This window comes from Palaemon carinicauda, chromosome 21 (assembly GCF_036898095.1).
Source record: "Palaemon carinicauda isolate YSFRI2023 chromosome 21, ASM3689809v2, whole genome shotgun sequence".
In the NCBI taxonomy this organism is placed as follows: domain Eukaryota; kingdom Metazoa; phylum Arthropoda; class Malacostraca; order Decapoda; family Palaemonidae; genus Palaemon; species Palaemon carinicauda.
The window spans coordinates 3,993,322-4,009,904 of NC_090745.1; the positions used below are offsets into that span (position 1 = coordinate 3,993,322).

Below are 16,583 nucleotides of genomic sequence, written 5' to 3' on the forward strand. Positions count from 1 at the left end.
AGGCTTACGAGAGGAAACTGAAGAAGATATTAAGGCTCTCGAGAGGAAACTGAAGAAGATATTAAGGCTTTCGAGAGGAACTGAAGAAGGTATTAAGGCTTACGAGAGGAAACCAAAGACATTAAGGCTTTCGAGAGGAAACGGAAGAAGATATTAAGACTTTCAAGAGGAAACTGAAGAAGATATTAAGGCTTCGAGAGGAAACTAAAGACATTAAGGCTTTCGAGAGGAAACGGAAGAAGATATTAAGACTTTCAAGAGGAAACTGAAGAAGATATTAAGGCTCTCGAGAGGAAACTAAAGACATTAAGGCTTTCGAGAGGAAACGGAAGAAGGTATTAAGACTTTCAAGAGGAAACTGAAGAAGATATTAAGGCTCTCGAGAGGAAACTAAAGACATTAAGGCTTTCGAGAGGAAACGGAAGAAGATATTAAGACTTTCAAGAGGAAACTGAAGAAGATATTAAGGCTTTCGAGAGGAAACTGAAGAAGATATTAAGGCTCTCGAGAGGAAACTGAAGAAGATATTAAGGCTCTCGAGAGGAAACTGAAGAAGATATTAAGGCTCTCGAGAGGAAACTGAAGAAGATATTAAGGCTCTCGAGAGGAAACCAAAGACATTAAGGCTTTCGAGAGGAAACGGAAGAAGATATTAAGACTTTCAAGAGGAAACTGAAGAAGGTATTAAGGCTTACGAGAGGAAACTGAAGAAGATATTAAGGCTCTCGAGAGGAAACTGAAGAAGATATTAAGGCTCTCGAGAGGAAACCAAAGACATTAAGGCTTTCGAGAGGAAACCAAAGACATTAAGGCTTTCGAGAGGAAACGGAAGAAGATATTAAGACTTTCAAGAGGAAACTGAAGAAGATATTAAGGCTTTCGAGAGGAAACTAAAGACATTAAGGCTTTCGAGAGGAAACGGAAGAAGATATTAAGACTTTCAAGAGGAAACTGAAGAAGATATTAAGGCTCTCGAGAGGAAACTAAAGACATTAAGGCTTTCGAGAGGAAACGGAAGAAGATATTAAGACTTTCAAGAGGAAACTGAAGAAGATATTAAGGCTCTCGAGAGGAAACTAAAGACATTAAGGCTTTCGAGAGGAAACGGAAGAAGATATTAAGACTTTCAAGAGGAAACTGAAGAAGATATTAAGGCTTTTGAGAGGAAACTGAAGAAGATATTAAGGCTCTCGAGAGGAAACTGAAGAAGATATTAAGGCTCTCGAGAGGAAACTGAAGAAGATATTAAGGCTCTCGAGAGGAAACTGAAGAAGATATTAAGGCTCTCGAGAGGAAAGTAAAGACATTAAGGCTTTCGAGAGGAAACGGAAGAAGATATTAAGACTTTCAAGAGGAAACTGAAGAAGATATTAAGGCTTTCGAGAGGAAACTGAAGAAGATATTAAGGCTCTCGAGAGGAAACGGAAGAAGATATTAAGACTTTCGAGAGGAAACTGAAGAAGATATTAAGGCTCTCGAGAGGAAACTGAAGAAGATTTTAAGGCTCTCGAGAGGAAACTGAAGAAGATATTAAGGCTCTCGAGAGGAAACTGAAGAAGATATTAAGGCTCTCGAGAGGAAACTGAAGAAGATATTAAGGCTCTCGAGAGGAAACTGAAGAAGATATTAAGGCTCTCGAGAGGAAACAGAAGAAGATATTAGGCTCTCGAGAGGAAACTGAAGAAGATATTAAGGCTCTCGAGAGGGAAACAGAAGAAGATATTAAGGCTCTCGAGAGGAAACAGAAGAAGATATTAAGGCTCTCGAGAGGAAACAGAAGAAGATATTAAGGCTCTCGAGAGGAAACTGAAGAAGATATTAAGGCTCTCGAGAGGAAACTGAAGAAGATATTAAGGCTCTCGAGAGGAAACAGAAGAAGATATTAAGGCTCTCGAGAGGAAACAGAAGAAGATATTAAGGCTCTCGAGAGGAAACAGAAGAAGATATAAGGCTCTCGAGAGGAAACAGAAGAAGATATTAAGGCTCTCGAGAGGAAACTGAAGAAGATATTAAGGCTCTCGAGAGGAAACAGAAGAAGATATTAAGGCTCTCGAGAGGAAACTGAAGAAGATATTAAGGCTCTCGAGAGGAAACTGAAGAAGATATTAAGGCTCTCGAGAGGAAACTGAAGAAGATATTAAGGCTCTCGAGAGGAACTGAAGAAGATATTAAGGCTCTCGAGAGGAAACAGAAGAAGATATTAAGGCTCTCGAGAGGAAACTAAAGACATTAAGGCTTTTGAGAGGAAACTGAAGAAGATATTAAGGCTCTCGAGAGGAAACTGAAGAAGATATTAAGGCTCTCGAGAGGAAACTAAAGACATTAAGGCTTTCGAGAGGAAACGGAAGAAGATATTAAGACTTTCAAGAGGAAACTGAAGAAGATATTAAGGCTTTCGAGAGGAAACTGAAGAAGATATTAAGGCTCTCGAGAGGAAACTGAAGAAGATATTAAGGCTCTCGAGAGGAAACTGAAGAAGATATTAAGGCTCTCAAGAGGAAACTGAAGAAGATATTAAGGCTCTCGAGAGGAAACTAAAGACATTAAGGCTTTCGAGAGGAAACTGAAGAAGATATTAAGACTTTCAAGAGGAAACTGAAGAAGCTATTAAGGCTCTCGAGAGGAAACTGAAGAAGATATTAAGGCTCTCGAGAGGAAACTGAAGAAGATATTAAGGCTTTCGAGAGGAAACTGAAGAAGATATTAAGGCTTTCGAGAGGAAACTGAAGAAGATATTAAGGCTCTCGAGAGGAAACTGAAGAAGATATTAAGGCTCTCGAGAGGAAACTGAAGAAGATATTAAGGCTTTCGAGAGGAAACTGAAGAAGATATTAAGGCTTTCGAGAGGAAACTGAAGAAGATATTAAGGCTTTTGAGAGGAAACTGAAGAAGATATTAAGGCTTTCAAGAGGAAACTGAAGAAGATATTAAGGCTCTCGAGAGGAAACAGAAGAAGATATTAAGGCTCTCGAGAGGAAACTAAAGACATTAAGGCTTTCGAGAGGAAACTGAAGAAGATATTAAGACTTTCAAGAGGAAACTGAAGAAGATATTAAGGCTCTCGAGAGGAAACTGAAGAAGATATTAAGGCTTTCGAGAGGAAACTGAAGACTTTCTTATTCTGCGAGTGTTTTGACAGTGATGATCAAACAGTAAGCGAACAATACGTATTGTGAAATGTTAAATGCTCTCGAATGAACCAAGATCGAGAACTTGGAATGAACATCAAAAAACGACCGTGGAGGTCCTGTAGAGAGTAGGGTTCCCCTGCTGTACAGGACCAGACATGCAGCCCTCAAAGTAAATTAAAGTAAATGAGCTTAGAAAGACCCATATAACTTTCTCTATTTCTCTTTGAAAGAAGTCGTGCAACCAGACAAAATAGAAGTTCGTGTCCCACTCTGTGGTCTTCTAGTGAAATTACCCAAGAGAGAAAAAAAGCAATGTATGGGAGATGGGGTGATAAAAGAATAGCCTGGAGCGACTTGTATGTTTATGGGGGTCATTTAAGATATGTTCGTGTGAGTGACCTGCCCGTTTCTTCTGCTTATTAATAATCATATTTTTAAATTTGTTTCCTAGATTTGCCTCTTGTTTGGTAACGTTTTGGGTTATTTTGACTGGCCAGACAGTACTACCTTGGGATCCTTCTCTCTGGTTACGGTTCACTTCCCCTTTGCCTTGACATACACCGAATAGTCTGGCCTATTCTTTACAGATTCTTCTCTATCCTCATACACCTGACAACACTGAGATTAACGAACAATTCTTCTTCACCCAAGTGGTTAACTACCGCACTGTAATTGTTCAGTGGGAACTTTCCTCCTGGTAAGGATAGAAGACACTCTTTAGCTATGGTAAGTAGCTCTTCTAACAGAGGGACACTCCAAAATCAAACAAATGTTCTCTTGTCTTGGGTAGTGCCATAGCCTCTGTACCATGGTCTTCCACTGTCTTGGGTTAGAGTTCTCTTGCTTGAGGGTACACTCAAGCACACTATTCTATCTAATTTCTCTTCCTCTTGTTTTATTAAAGTTTTTACAGTTTATATAGGAGATATTTATTTTAATGTTGTTACTCTTCTTAAAATATTTCATAATCCTCGTTTCCTTTCCTCACTAGGCTATTTTCCCTGTTGGAGCCCCTGGGCTTATAGCATCCTGCTTTTCCAACTAGTGTTGTAGCTTAGCTAATAATAATAATAATAATAATAATAATAATAATAATAATAATAATAATTATAATAATAATAATATGCTTAGCGTTCAATTATTTATGTCTTTATTCACATCTATATACGTACGAGAGGTCAAGAGGTCAAATGGTAAAGGATATTGACCTTACCTGGAAAGGCCCTGAGTCTACTTGTGATTCCATTTACCTAAAGGTTTATTATTATTATTATTATTATTATTATTATTATTATTATTATTATTATTATTATTATTATTATTATTTGCTAAGCTACAACCCTAATTGCAAAAGAAGGATGCTGTAAGCCCAAAGGCTCCAACAGGGAAAAATAGCCCAGCGAGGAAAGGAAATAAGGAAATAAATAAACTACAAGAGAAGTAATTAGCAATAAAATAAAATATTTTAAGAACAATAACAACATAAGAATAAATCTTTCATATATAAACTATAAAATCTTTAAAAAAAAATAAGAGGAAGAGAAATAAGACAGAATAGTGTGCCCGAGTGTCCCCTCAAGCAAGAGAACTCTACCCCAAGACATTGGAAGACAATGGTACAGAGGCTATGGCACTACCCAAGACTATATACATATAGAATCAGCGCCTATTGACGCAAAGGACCTCTGCTAGATTTCGCCAGTCGTCTCCATTCATCATCTCCTACTTCGCGCTTCATAGTCCTCAACCATGTAGGCCAGCGTCTTCCAACTCTTCTAGTGCCTTGTGGAGCCCAGGGTTTTATCAGTAAAATAAAATAATAATAAAACCCTTATATATCATAGCCAAACAGAATTCATTTTTCTTTTTTTTCTGGAGACTAAAACATCTGTCAACGTAACTACGGCTTTAAATATTCATTATTCCCCAAGAGATCGTTAAAAACTAATAAAATCGAAAAGGAAAACGAAACCTATGTACATCTGCTACATCGCATTCCAGTTTAGCAATTATGGAAAAAGTAATTTAAATAAATAGAAGAAAAGTAAACGGTAGAATCTATGGAGGAAAACATGCTCTATAATCTATATAGTCGCTTGACACCTGATTTAATTATTATTATTATTATTATTATTATTATTATTATTATTATTACTTGCTAAGCTACAACCCTAGTTGGAAAAGCAGGATATGATGTAAGCCCAGGGGCTCTAACAGGGAAAATAGCCCAGTGAGGAAAGGAAGGGAGGAAAAATTGAATATTTTTAGAACAGTATCAACATTAGAATAATTATTTCCTATATCAACTATAAAAACTTTAACAAAACAAGAGGAAGAGAAATCAGATAGAATAGTGTGCCCGAGTGTACCCTCAAACAAGAGAACGCTGACCCTAGACAGTAGAGGACCATGATACAGAGGCTATGGCACTACCCAAGACTAAAGAACAATAGTTTGATTTTTCTAATACTATGAAATATCCTTCAGGGGTCAAGGACCGTATTTTGAATGTATGTATGTATGATGGACTATCGTGATTTTTATTCATACACACATTATATATATACACACACACACACACACACACACATATATATATATATATATATACTGTATATATGTATATATATGTGTGTGTGCGTTTGTACGTATATAAAGGAATACACACACACACATATATATATATGTATATATATATATACATATATATATGTATGTGTATATATGAATATATATATATATATATATATACATATATATATATATATATACATATATATATATATATATATACATATATATATATAGATAGATATATATACATATGCATACATATATAAACATAGATTTGTATATATATATATATATACATATATATATATTCATATATATATGTGTATTTTATTATATATATATATATATATATAGAGAGAGAGAGAGAGAGAGAGAGAGAGAGAGAGAGAGAGAGACATTACTCAAAATCGCCCAATACATCATAATGCTTAAAAACATATTATCCATAAGGCAAATAAACTTTGAATTAAAACTGTAATACTCCACATTAAAAAGCAATGCTGTTTTTTTAATTGTATTTCTGTATCAACACAAAAAAACAATAATTAATCTCAGCTTAAGAGTAAACAAAAACAAGCGAGTTTCATATACATAAACAACGGTCCTTACCTCCCGAAGGCGCTGTGAGGATCGCAAAAGACTTCGAATCCAGACGCGTCTTCGAGATAACTGGGTCCTTTGAAGATATTCGGTCTCTTGCTGTTTGCCCAGATGTTGAGGGCCAGAGTTCCGATTAGAAGGAAGAAGCCAGTCTGTGAAAGAATAGGAAATCTCAGTTACAAGATGAAAATGATCCTCGTATATGAGAATGAATGTAAACATTAGGTTAAAGCTATCTTTTTACACAAACACACACATAAACACACACACACATATGTATATATATATATAATATATATATACTGTATATATATACATATATGTATATATATATATATATACACATATATATACAGTATATAAATATACATACATACATATATATACATATATATATAACATATACATATATATATATATATGTATATATATGTACAGTATATATATATATATATATATATATGTACAGTATATATATATATATATATGAATATATATATATATATATATACGTATATATATGTATATATATATATACGTATATATATATATATATATACGTATATATATATATATATACGTATATATATATATATATATACATATACAGTATATTTAGTTATATATGAATGTTTTATTTTAATGTTGTTACTGTTCTTGAAATATTTCATTTAAATTGTTAGCTACTTCTCTTGTAGTTTCCTTATTTCCTTTCCTCACTAGGCTATTATCCTTGTTGGAGACTTCGGGCTTATACCATCCTACTTTTCCAACTAGGGTTGTAGCTTAGCAATTATTAAGTAATCAATATACATTAGTCATTTACTAACCTTATGAATATTACATTGCCATCAGACACATTTGAGAAGAAAATTGTGAATTTACACAAGAAATAAGTTCAGTAAGTTTGAAGAAATTGTAAAAGTTGCATCTCAAAACCATCCCATGAAGAAATTTATAAATTCATATCAAACAGGTTTTGAAAGATTAATGATAATCATATTATATTATTATTATTATTATTATTATTATTATTATTATTATTATTATTATTATTATTATTATTATTACCTGCTAATCTACAACCCTGGTTGGAAAAGCAAGATGCTATAAGCACAAGGGCCCCAACAGGGAAAATAGCCCAGCGAGGAAAGGAAACAAGGAAAATAAGATATTTTAAGAACAATGACATTTAAATAAATATTTCCTATATAAACTTTGAAAACTTTAACAAAACAAAAGGAAGAGAAACGTGATAGAATAGTGTGCCCGAGTGTACCCTCAAGCAAGATGAATGTTAACTAAATCATATACAAACAAAGTAACAAGCAATTAGATATATCAAAACAAATATAGAATGTGAATGAGTGAATGAAAATGTGTTTTTATTGTTTATATAAACGTAAGTTCTTCAAATCGTCAGAGAAAGTTGCAAGATGGGAATTATTTAGTCTAATAAGACTAATGGGTGATAGAAGCTGCTTTGCCTATGGGCAAGAAAACACAGTCTACAAATCTCCTTTCAATGGATCACTTAAACTCCTTTGGGATTTCAAAATGACCTCAGGATACCTTGGGGCATTGAGAGAGAGAGAGAGAGAGAGAGAGAGAGAGAGAGAGAGAGAGAAATCTTAAACTCTATGAAACCTGTCAACACTTGATAAATCGGTCAATATTGAGATGTGGGGGAAAATATATTTATCATCGAAGAATATCAAGAATGACTCATACAAATATACACATGTATACACAAAAACGTACATAGCCACACCATTATGTACATATACATGGAAAATTTTTGTATGAAATATACATATGTATATGCACCGTTATATTTTTTTTTATATTAAAAAAAACCGTCAATGCCTGGCAACATTTATGCCAGGATTTATATAGTTTTAGAAACGGATATATTGACATAAATGAGTGACATTACGGTCACCAATCCGTAAAGGTGATAACAAAGTAAGATCAAATTACGGTCGCCTGTACTTTACTGAAATACGGCTGAGAACAGTAATTTTTTAGGGGGAATTTCCGATTAAAATTACGGTTTTTTTAACAGTGTATGTAATATACAAATTAAATATTTTTCATGGAAAACAAAGTTGTGGCAGAAATGTTCCAAGACATCTTTGAGCACAAGCGAACAACCTGTAAGTAAGTAGCAATTCATGTAATACTGTATAATATATAATCTAAAACAACTCTCATTGCCTAGACTGATTTGCAAAATTGTATAAAAAAAAAGTAATAATCATCAATGACGTCGTCAGGTACCGATGATTTTGGCCTTGGGGGAAGGGCAGTAAACAAGAGAGAACCTCGTTTTCTAAACTGTCAGCCTTAATTTCATCTTCCTATCAGCAACTTTTTATGTTTCTATTGGCAAGTAATATTATACCTGACCTTTTTTTTTTCTTTCCCTGCAGGGGTGATTAACCGACAAACATGGTTATCGGCCTGATATTTAGCTGTCATGTGATGAAAAGTTATATTTTATCCTTATCATAAATCTATATGTCCGAAGACAATGATTTCTTAGAGTTAGGGGCATTTTGTTACGATATCTTTATATTTGTTCATAACAGACGCTACGTATGTTAACCAGAGAAATATCACACAAACACAAGCTTTGTAGTTAATTCAATTTTGCCCACCAGGTTTGCCTAATTTTTAAAGATACCTGAAAGAAATTTGATCTTCAATTATCGACTCACTAAGACTTACCTTTACGGTTTGTTGGTATGTGACGTCCTCAAAAATGGGAATAAGAATACTTCTTCCTCTCCGGTTTATTGTTTCCCTAGGAATGTGGTCGCTCTTTTTCCGAGGTGACACCTGAACGTGGAAACTGTTCTCTTGAAGTGGCTCTTGGTTAAAGGACACCCCTGGAGACACAAGGGCATTTCCGTGAGGTAACCACCTCCTTGCGAACTTCTCTTTCGAAGTGAGATCTGAAAAAGTCGACTTCGTTTTCATGCATTAGTTCCTCATTCGAGGTAATCCCTGGAACGACAGAGCTGTTTTTGTGAAGTAGTCCCTCCTTCGAGGATATCCCTGGAACAACAGAGTTGATTTTGTGAGGTGGCCCCTCCTTCGAGGAATTTCCTGGAACGACAGAGTTGCTTTTGCGAGGAGGTCCCTCCTTCGAGGATATCCCTGGAATGACAGAGTTGATTTTGTGAGGCGGTCCCTCCTTCGAGGAATTTCCTGGAACGACAGGGTTGCTTTTGCGAGGAGGTCCCTCCTTCGATGTAATCCTTGGAATGACAGAGCTGATTTTGTGAAGTGATCCCTCCATCGAGGTAATCCCTGGAACGACAGAGTTGCTTTTGTGAGGAGGTCCCTCCTTCGAGGAATTTCCTGGAACGCCGAAGCTGTTTTTATGAAGTGGTCCCTCCTTCAAGGTAATCCCTGGAACGACGGAGCTGTTTTTGTGAAGTGGTCCCTCCTTCCAGAAAATACCTGGAACGACAGAGCTGTTTTTGTGAGCTGGTGCTTCCTTCAAGAAAAGGCCTACGCCTGGAACTAGGATGCCATTTCCCCGGGATGCGCTTGATCCTAAGTTTGTGGAGAGCACCTTCGTCTTCAATGCCAAGAGGACCAACACGTATGATAAGGGACTTTGCATCATCTGAAAAAAAAAAAAACAAAAAAAAAGATAAAATCATAAATTTCCAGATAATATAATTTACCTTACTTTTTTTTCAATTTGGACACTGTATGTCACTGTCTATGATTAATTTTTTTACTTTCACGTGCAAGTTTGATAAACAAGATGTAGAAGAATATGCATTTACCAGTATACGCGACCTGTCAAAAACGACGGCTAAATATTTACATAGATATGCACACACACAGATTCAACCATTCCCAACCCCTCTCACCAGGGTATGACTACTCCCTCTCCCCTCTACCAGAGGAATGGAGAGAGACCAGTAGTTATACGTCTTGTCACAGAGCATGACCGGAAATATATATATATATATATATATATACTGTATATAATATATGTATATATATGTATATATATATTTATATATATATATATATATATATATTTCCGGTCATGCTCTGTGACAAGACGCATATATTTATATGCTGTATATATATATATATATATATACATATATATATATATATATACATATATATATATATATATATATTATACGGTATATATGTACATATACTGTATATATATATATATATATATATATACATATATATATATATATATATAAATATACATTATATATATATAGATATACATATTTTTATATATATATATATATATACATATTTATATATATACATATACTGTACATATACATACATACAGCCAGACACTTGCGTTTTATTATATAGAGGAAATATTCAGTTCCATATCCCTAAAAACACATGCCTCTCTCTCTCTCTCTCTCTCTCTCTCTCTCTCTCTCTCCTTGCTACTTACTAATAACCTTTGAATCTAGCCAACATTCATTATACCAAAAGGTATCTGCCATGACGTACAAATTGGTCTGCTGCTGCCATAATTACCTAATAAAAAAGGCAAGACTTCAAGTCTTCTTTGTCTGTTGAGGTTAAGATCAAAATAAAAAAAAAAAATGACGAGGCTAAGAAAGGAGGATGTCAGGAAAATAAGATAATAAATAGAGTAACATATAAAATCTAATGTTAATGTTTTTTAAAATATTTTATCTTAATTATTCATTACTTCTTCTTTCGTTTATTTGTTTCCTTATTCCCTTTCCTCAGTGGGCTATTTTTCCTTGTTGGAGCCTTTGGGCTTATAACATTTTGCTTTTTCAATTATTGTTTTAGAAAATAATAATAATAATAATAATAATAATAATAATGACAGCAACAACAACAATGATAATAATAATAATGACAACAACAACAACAACAACAACAACATCAATAATAATAATAATAATAATAATAATAATAATAATAATAATAACAACGAAGTCCTCTGGTGGATTTTCTTTAAGAAACACGACTGGTAAATTTCTGGTTTGGAATATTGAAAATTTTGATTATTTAATAAAAAAAAAATTCTGTTTTATTCTATAAGACCTTAGCTCTGTCGTCTACGTATATTCACAGTTAAAGAAAAATAAAAACAAGAATAATCTTCCTATTATTTCCTGGAAACTGCGAGGTAAGTAATTTACTATTAGAACTAATTTATTAAAGATATTCTCAAACCCCGAAGTGTAAAAAAAAAAAATCAGAATTTTTTCAGTGTAAACAAAGCACCAACGCCATCTATTGGCGTCCTTTGACATTTTTTTTATCCTCATTTCGAGAATGTGGGAGAGAAACATGGGTAACCAATGTTAATATTCGTGTTTATCACCTCATTTATTTATCTTAGTTATAAAACCTGCGATAATGTTTCACTTGTTATAACGTACTATCATATGACTACTATATACCGAATATATCGAAAATAGATAATCGATTATTAACCTAGACTTTAATTTTCCCCTAAACTGATAATGGACTTGCCCATCATCAAAGACGTTTTGAATGAACAAACTACTAACAAAATATTATACTTACTTTTAGAGGTTTATTTCTCGCCCTCCATCAAACACTAAAGGTCTGTTCAGGCGGGCCTTGGTGTATGAAAAAATAATTCCTTTCCAGTTAATATTTTGCTCTGTATCGTTATCAGTTATTTCGCTAGCATTTGTATTCAGGCTTAATAGTTTTCAGGTCACTATTATAACACTTTCTAAAAAGATAAGTCTTCAGGTTTTTCTTGAAGGCAGCCACATTTGTGCTATTCTTGACATCGAGTGGAAGGTCGTTAAAGAGTCTCGGTGCAGCATAACTGAACGTTCTTCCTCCTATTGCATGATTCACACTAATTTCGAATAGTCTATGTGGGTCATCTGCATGTCTAACTCTTACAGTGGCGCTGGTAGCTTCAGGGTAGGGGATCAAACAATCACGAAGATATTTAGGCTTATCACCTGTAAGTGCTTTGTGAGTCAACAAGCAAATTTTAAATTCAATCCTAGCCTTAACAGGTAACCAATGTAGATCGATCAGTGCAGGAGTTATTCTCTCCCGAAATTTAATGCCTTTTATCAGTCTAGCCGCCCGGTTTTGCACATTTTGAAGCTTCCTTAGTAGTGTATTGGGCAATTTGTAGTACAGAGAATTGCAATAATCAAGCCTTGATATTACATGACTCACCACTAAAATTTTTGTACTGCCCTCTGTTAAATATTTTCTAATAAATGCTATGTTTCTCAGGTGATAGTTACACACTTTCACTGTGTTCACAATTTGGTCCTTCATTGACAAATTACAGTCTATCAGTACACCCAAATTTTTCACAACAGGCACAATCCCAACATCAGCATCACCAATTTTTATACTTTGAATTAACTGGTAATTCTTCAAAGCCACCCTTGTGCCGAAAAACATACATTCTGTTTTATCATCATTTAATTTGAGCTTTTTCCTCTGCATCCATGTTTTTATTTCAGTCATTATCTCATCAATTTTCTTCCCTGTATCTTGTGTTGTTGAAATTGAGAGGTAAAACTGAGTATCATCTGCATATAGTTTAAACCCCACTTTTTGTTTTTTCAAGATGTGTGATAGCTCGATAGTATATATGTTAAACAAGATAGGGCCCAGGACACTACCCTGTGGTACACCCTTCATAAGTATTCTCTCATTGGATCGGTTTCCAGAAACTTCTACAATAGTCTTCCTGTTCACTAGGTTAACTTCGCAAAAATTTCAGTGCTTCCTGAGTCACTCCAATAGACTTCAAGTCGTCAAGTAAGTATTCGTGCACAACAGTGTCAAAAGCAGCACTAAGATCTAACATAATTAAAATTCCACACTTTCCCCCATCAAGAAGACCTATCATATCATTCATTATTGAGCACAAAGTAGTTTCTGTAGAATGATTAGCTCTGTAGGCCGATTGATTTTCCGGGAATACCTCTAACTCGTCAATATGCGCCCACAATTGCTCACTTATGACTTTTTCAATAAGCTTTGACATGTAGGATAAATTTGAAATGGGCCTATATGAATTTAGCTCGTTTACATCACCTTTCCCTTTGTAAATTGGTTTGATCAACGCAGTTTTTTCACAGCTAGGAAAACAGGATTGCGATATACTTAGGTTAATTATGTTCAGGTAAATATTATATACGACTTGTTTGTTTGGAGCTTCACTTATTGAACTGTTTGGGAAAGGGTCGTTTCCACAATATGTATTCTTCATCTCTCTCATAACCTTTAACAAGTCGCACATATTTATCTCCCTAAATTTTATTAACTTCTTTCCCTCCTTCACTGGCATAGCTGACTGTCCCTCCAAGTGATTTTGGGGGAAGCCTCTATAGATTTTATCAATTTTTTCACTAAAGAATATAGCAAAACTCTCTGGCACAAACATTGTCAGGCAAGACATATTTTTTCTTTAATCCCATCAAATCATCAAGGTTTTTATGAAAGTCCCTTCATGTTATTAGTTTTTTTACATTCGCCGTTGTAGAATTTTCTTTTTTGTTTTTTTCTAACAGGATGTTATAGTCATTTCTGGCCTTATTATATAGATTTCTGGCTTGTAAGGATTTGGCTCTTTTCCATCTACCTTCCATCTTACGTCTGTGTCTTTTTGCCTTTAATAGTTCACTATTATACCATCTAACATTTTCGCGTACCACTATTTGTTTGTTCTTTATAGGACACATGGTATCGTACATTTTTCCCAAATTGTCGTTGTATTTCTTGGTATAGCACCCAACACATTCTATGTCTACCATATGTTCACATTGTGTGTTCACACAAGACATTTGCGCTACACTAGCTTCAATAAAATTCTCAGCATCAAAATTTTCCCGTTCCCTATATGTGATCCATTTTTTCAGTACTCTGGTGCAATTTATATTAACATTAAAGGTGATGAGTTTATGTGTTTTTGAGATCTCAAAGTCTGGTTCCACTTCAAGGTTTTTTATTAGGTCTGAGTCTTTTCCACATATGACCAAGTCGAGTGTATGACCACCTACTGACGTTGATACCAAAACACTGTTTATTAAATTAAACATCTCAAATACTTCCTTGAGTTCTTTAGCCTTATTATCATTTTCATCATCTACCCAACAGTTGAAGTCTCCACCAATTAATGTATTTTTAATATCGTCCACCACACACCCACAAGAATACTAAATTCTTCAATGAATTTAGTCATATTACTCGCTGGTGGTCTATATAATGATATTATATTCAATACCTTATTGTTTCTTGTCAGTTTTAAACAGATATATTCAAACGTTTCAAATACCATTTCATTCATGATAGAAACCCTAGAGAAGTTTTCGACACAAAGACACCACTCCTCCTCCAGTTTTGTTCTTTCTTGGTACGTGATAGAAATCATGAGTACACGGCGTCATCTCCTGAATCTTTGAGTTATCACTAATATTTCCCTGCAACCAAGTTTCCGTTAATAAGCATAAATCTAATTCCATTTCGTTTATAAGATTTCTAATCTCTAAGGTTTTATTCCCCACCGATTGAATATTTATCAGACCACACTTAACCAATGGGCTAGACTCCATGATCGGTTCTATTTTTTATCCTGGTAAGCTCCTCCTTGTATACTTTACAGTTATCATCATATGTCCTATGATTCGTATCATTGTAATTCCTCATCGTGCAGTTATGACACTTTAACGTATTTACATTACAATCCGTGGTTCGATGATCCTGGCTACACTTGGCACATACCTGAGTCTTGCTACAATTTTCAGCAGTATGACCAAATTCTTGGCATTTATAACACTGAAATACATTGTAGGAATCATAGATTTTACAGCATCCTCCAAGCGTGGTATATACTCTATCATCTCTTTTACGGAAGACTTTCCTGATAGTTGGACTACACTTTATAATGACGTGTAATTTACCGCTTTGTCTTGATTTAAACTTCCTGATCAATTTAAAGTCTTCTTCATTTTCACATATATCATTCAACCATTCATTCTTCTCCATTATACTGGCAATTATATCATCTTCATTTTCATCAATATTGCAGACCTTGATCTTCGGTTTAAGTAGATCCTTTTTATTACTTCTACCTTAATGTCATTCTTGACCTCTTCTAAGTCATTTTAGCCTTTTCTAACCCAGTTTTATCCGCAAAATTAACTATCAAGTGGCCTTGTTTAGAGGTTTTGACCTGCTCGACATTCGTGGTTATCTTCTTCATGATAGTTTTCTTGATATCTGAAGCCTTCTTATTTTCCTCGTAGATTTTATAACCAAAGTGTTTCTTGATTTCAACTTACTTGCATATGTAGTTTTGGTCACATTCTCTTTTTCGTATTCCATAAGTTTCTCTTTCAGCTCGACAATTTCTTGACGCATATCCATGTATTGAGCAGTTATCATATCCACAAAACCAGACATCTGTTGTTGTACATTTACCTTCATCTCTCCTATGATGATGCTTAGTCTCGTTATGTCATCAACACATGCAGACTCAACACATTTTGGACATTTATAAATGATGTTCCTGCTTTTTAAAAGAGTACTTGAACCATCCTTTAAATTAGAGCAAGCTACTTCATCATGGTACCATCTTCGGCATTGATCGCATTGCATCCCATCATCGACATAGACTCACAGTGCCCACACATGCCACGATTGCCTCCGTCATCACATTCTTCATAAGCTGCTGCCATTATACTTTCCTCCCTTCCTGTGAGTACCTCGTCAATTTCAGTCATAAATAGACGAGATCATTCACGGGATTACGTCTTCCTTTTCGTTTTCTAAGGAAAGACATATTGAATAATTTTTCAATGAACTTTTCAAGTAGCCCCCACCCCAACGCAAAAATGCCGGGTCAGGCCTTTCACTACAGACCTCACATACAAGGAATCCACTGATTTTTAGCACTATATTTCACTAATATCAATACTAGCAAACACCCACAAAGATATTTTTCATAGTACAAACACGAAATACACAATGATTCCGTTTAAAGCCAGATTCGATACAGAGCACTGAAACACACGTCCACACCCGTACGAACCTGATCAAACGCCTTATATATATATTATATATACTTAGATTAACGAATAAACAGCTATACCACATTATTTAAAAGTCATTTATTCAATAATTTTCTATGTTTGAGATAGCTAAACTTTCTCAAGTCACCATACTTACAATTATTACACCATCTGACCTCTGAGAAATTGATAGTCCAATGGCCACTAT

The 16,583-nt window shown here is 34.5% G+C and overlaps 1 protein-coding gene across 1 annotated transcript in view; it reads right to left on the bottom strand.

The window, feature by feature from the left end:
• The window catches only part of LOC137614616 (uncharacterized), a 19,317-nt gene extending 2,734 nt beyond the window's left edge, over positions 1 to 16,583 (bottom strand). Inside the window, exons 1-3 of the mRNA XM_068344317.1 lie at positions 16,533 to 16,583; positions 9,036 to 9,942; positions 6,315 to 6,457 (exon numbers count right to left, since the gene is read on the bottom strand). Of these exons, the coding sequence (XP_068200418.1) occupies positions 6,315 to 6,457; positions 9,036 to 9,287 (395 nt within the window). The 5' untranslated portion in view covers positions 9,288 to 9,942; positions 16,533 to 16,583. The remainder of the gene's footprint in view (positions 1 to 6,314; positions 6,458 to 9,035; positions 9,943 to 16,532) is intronic.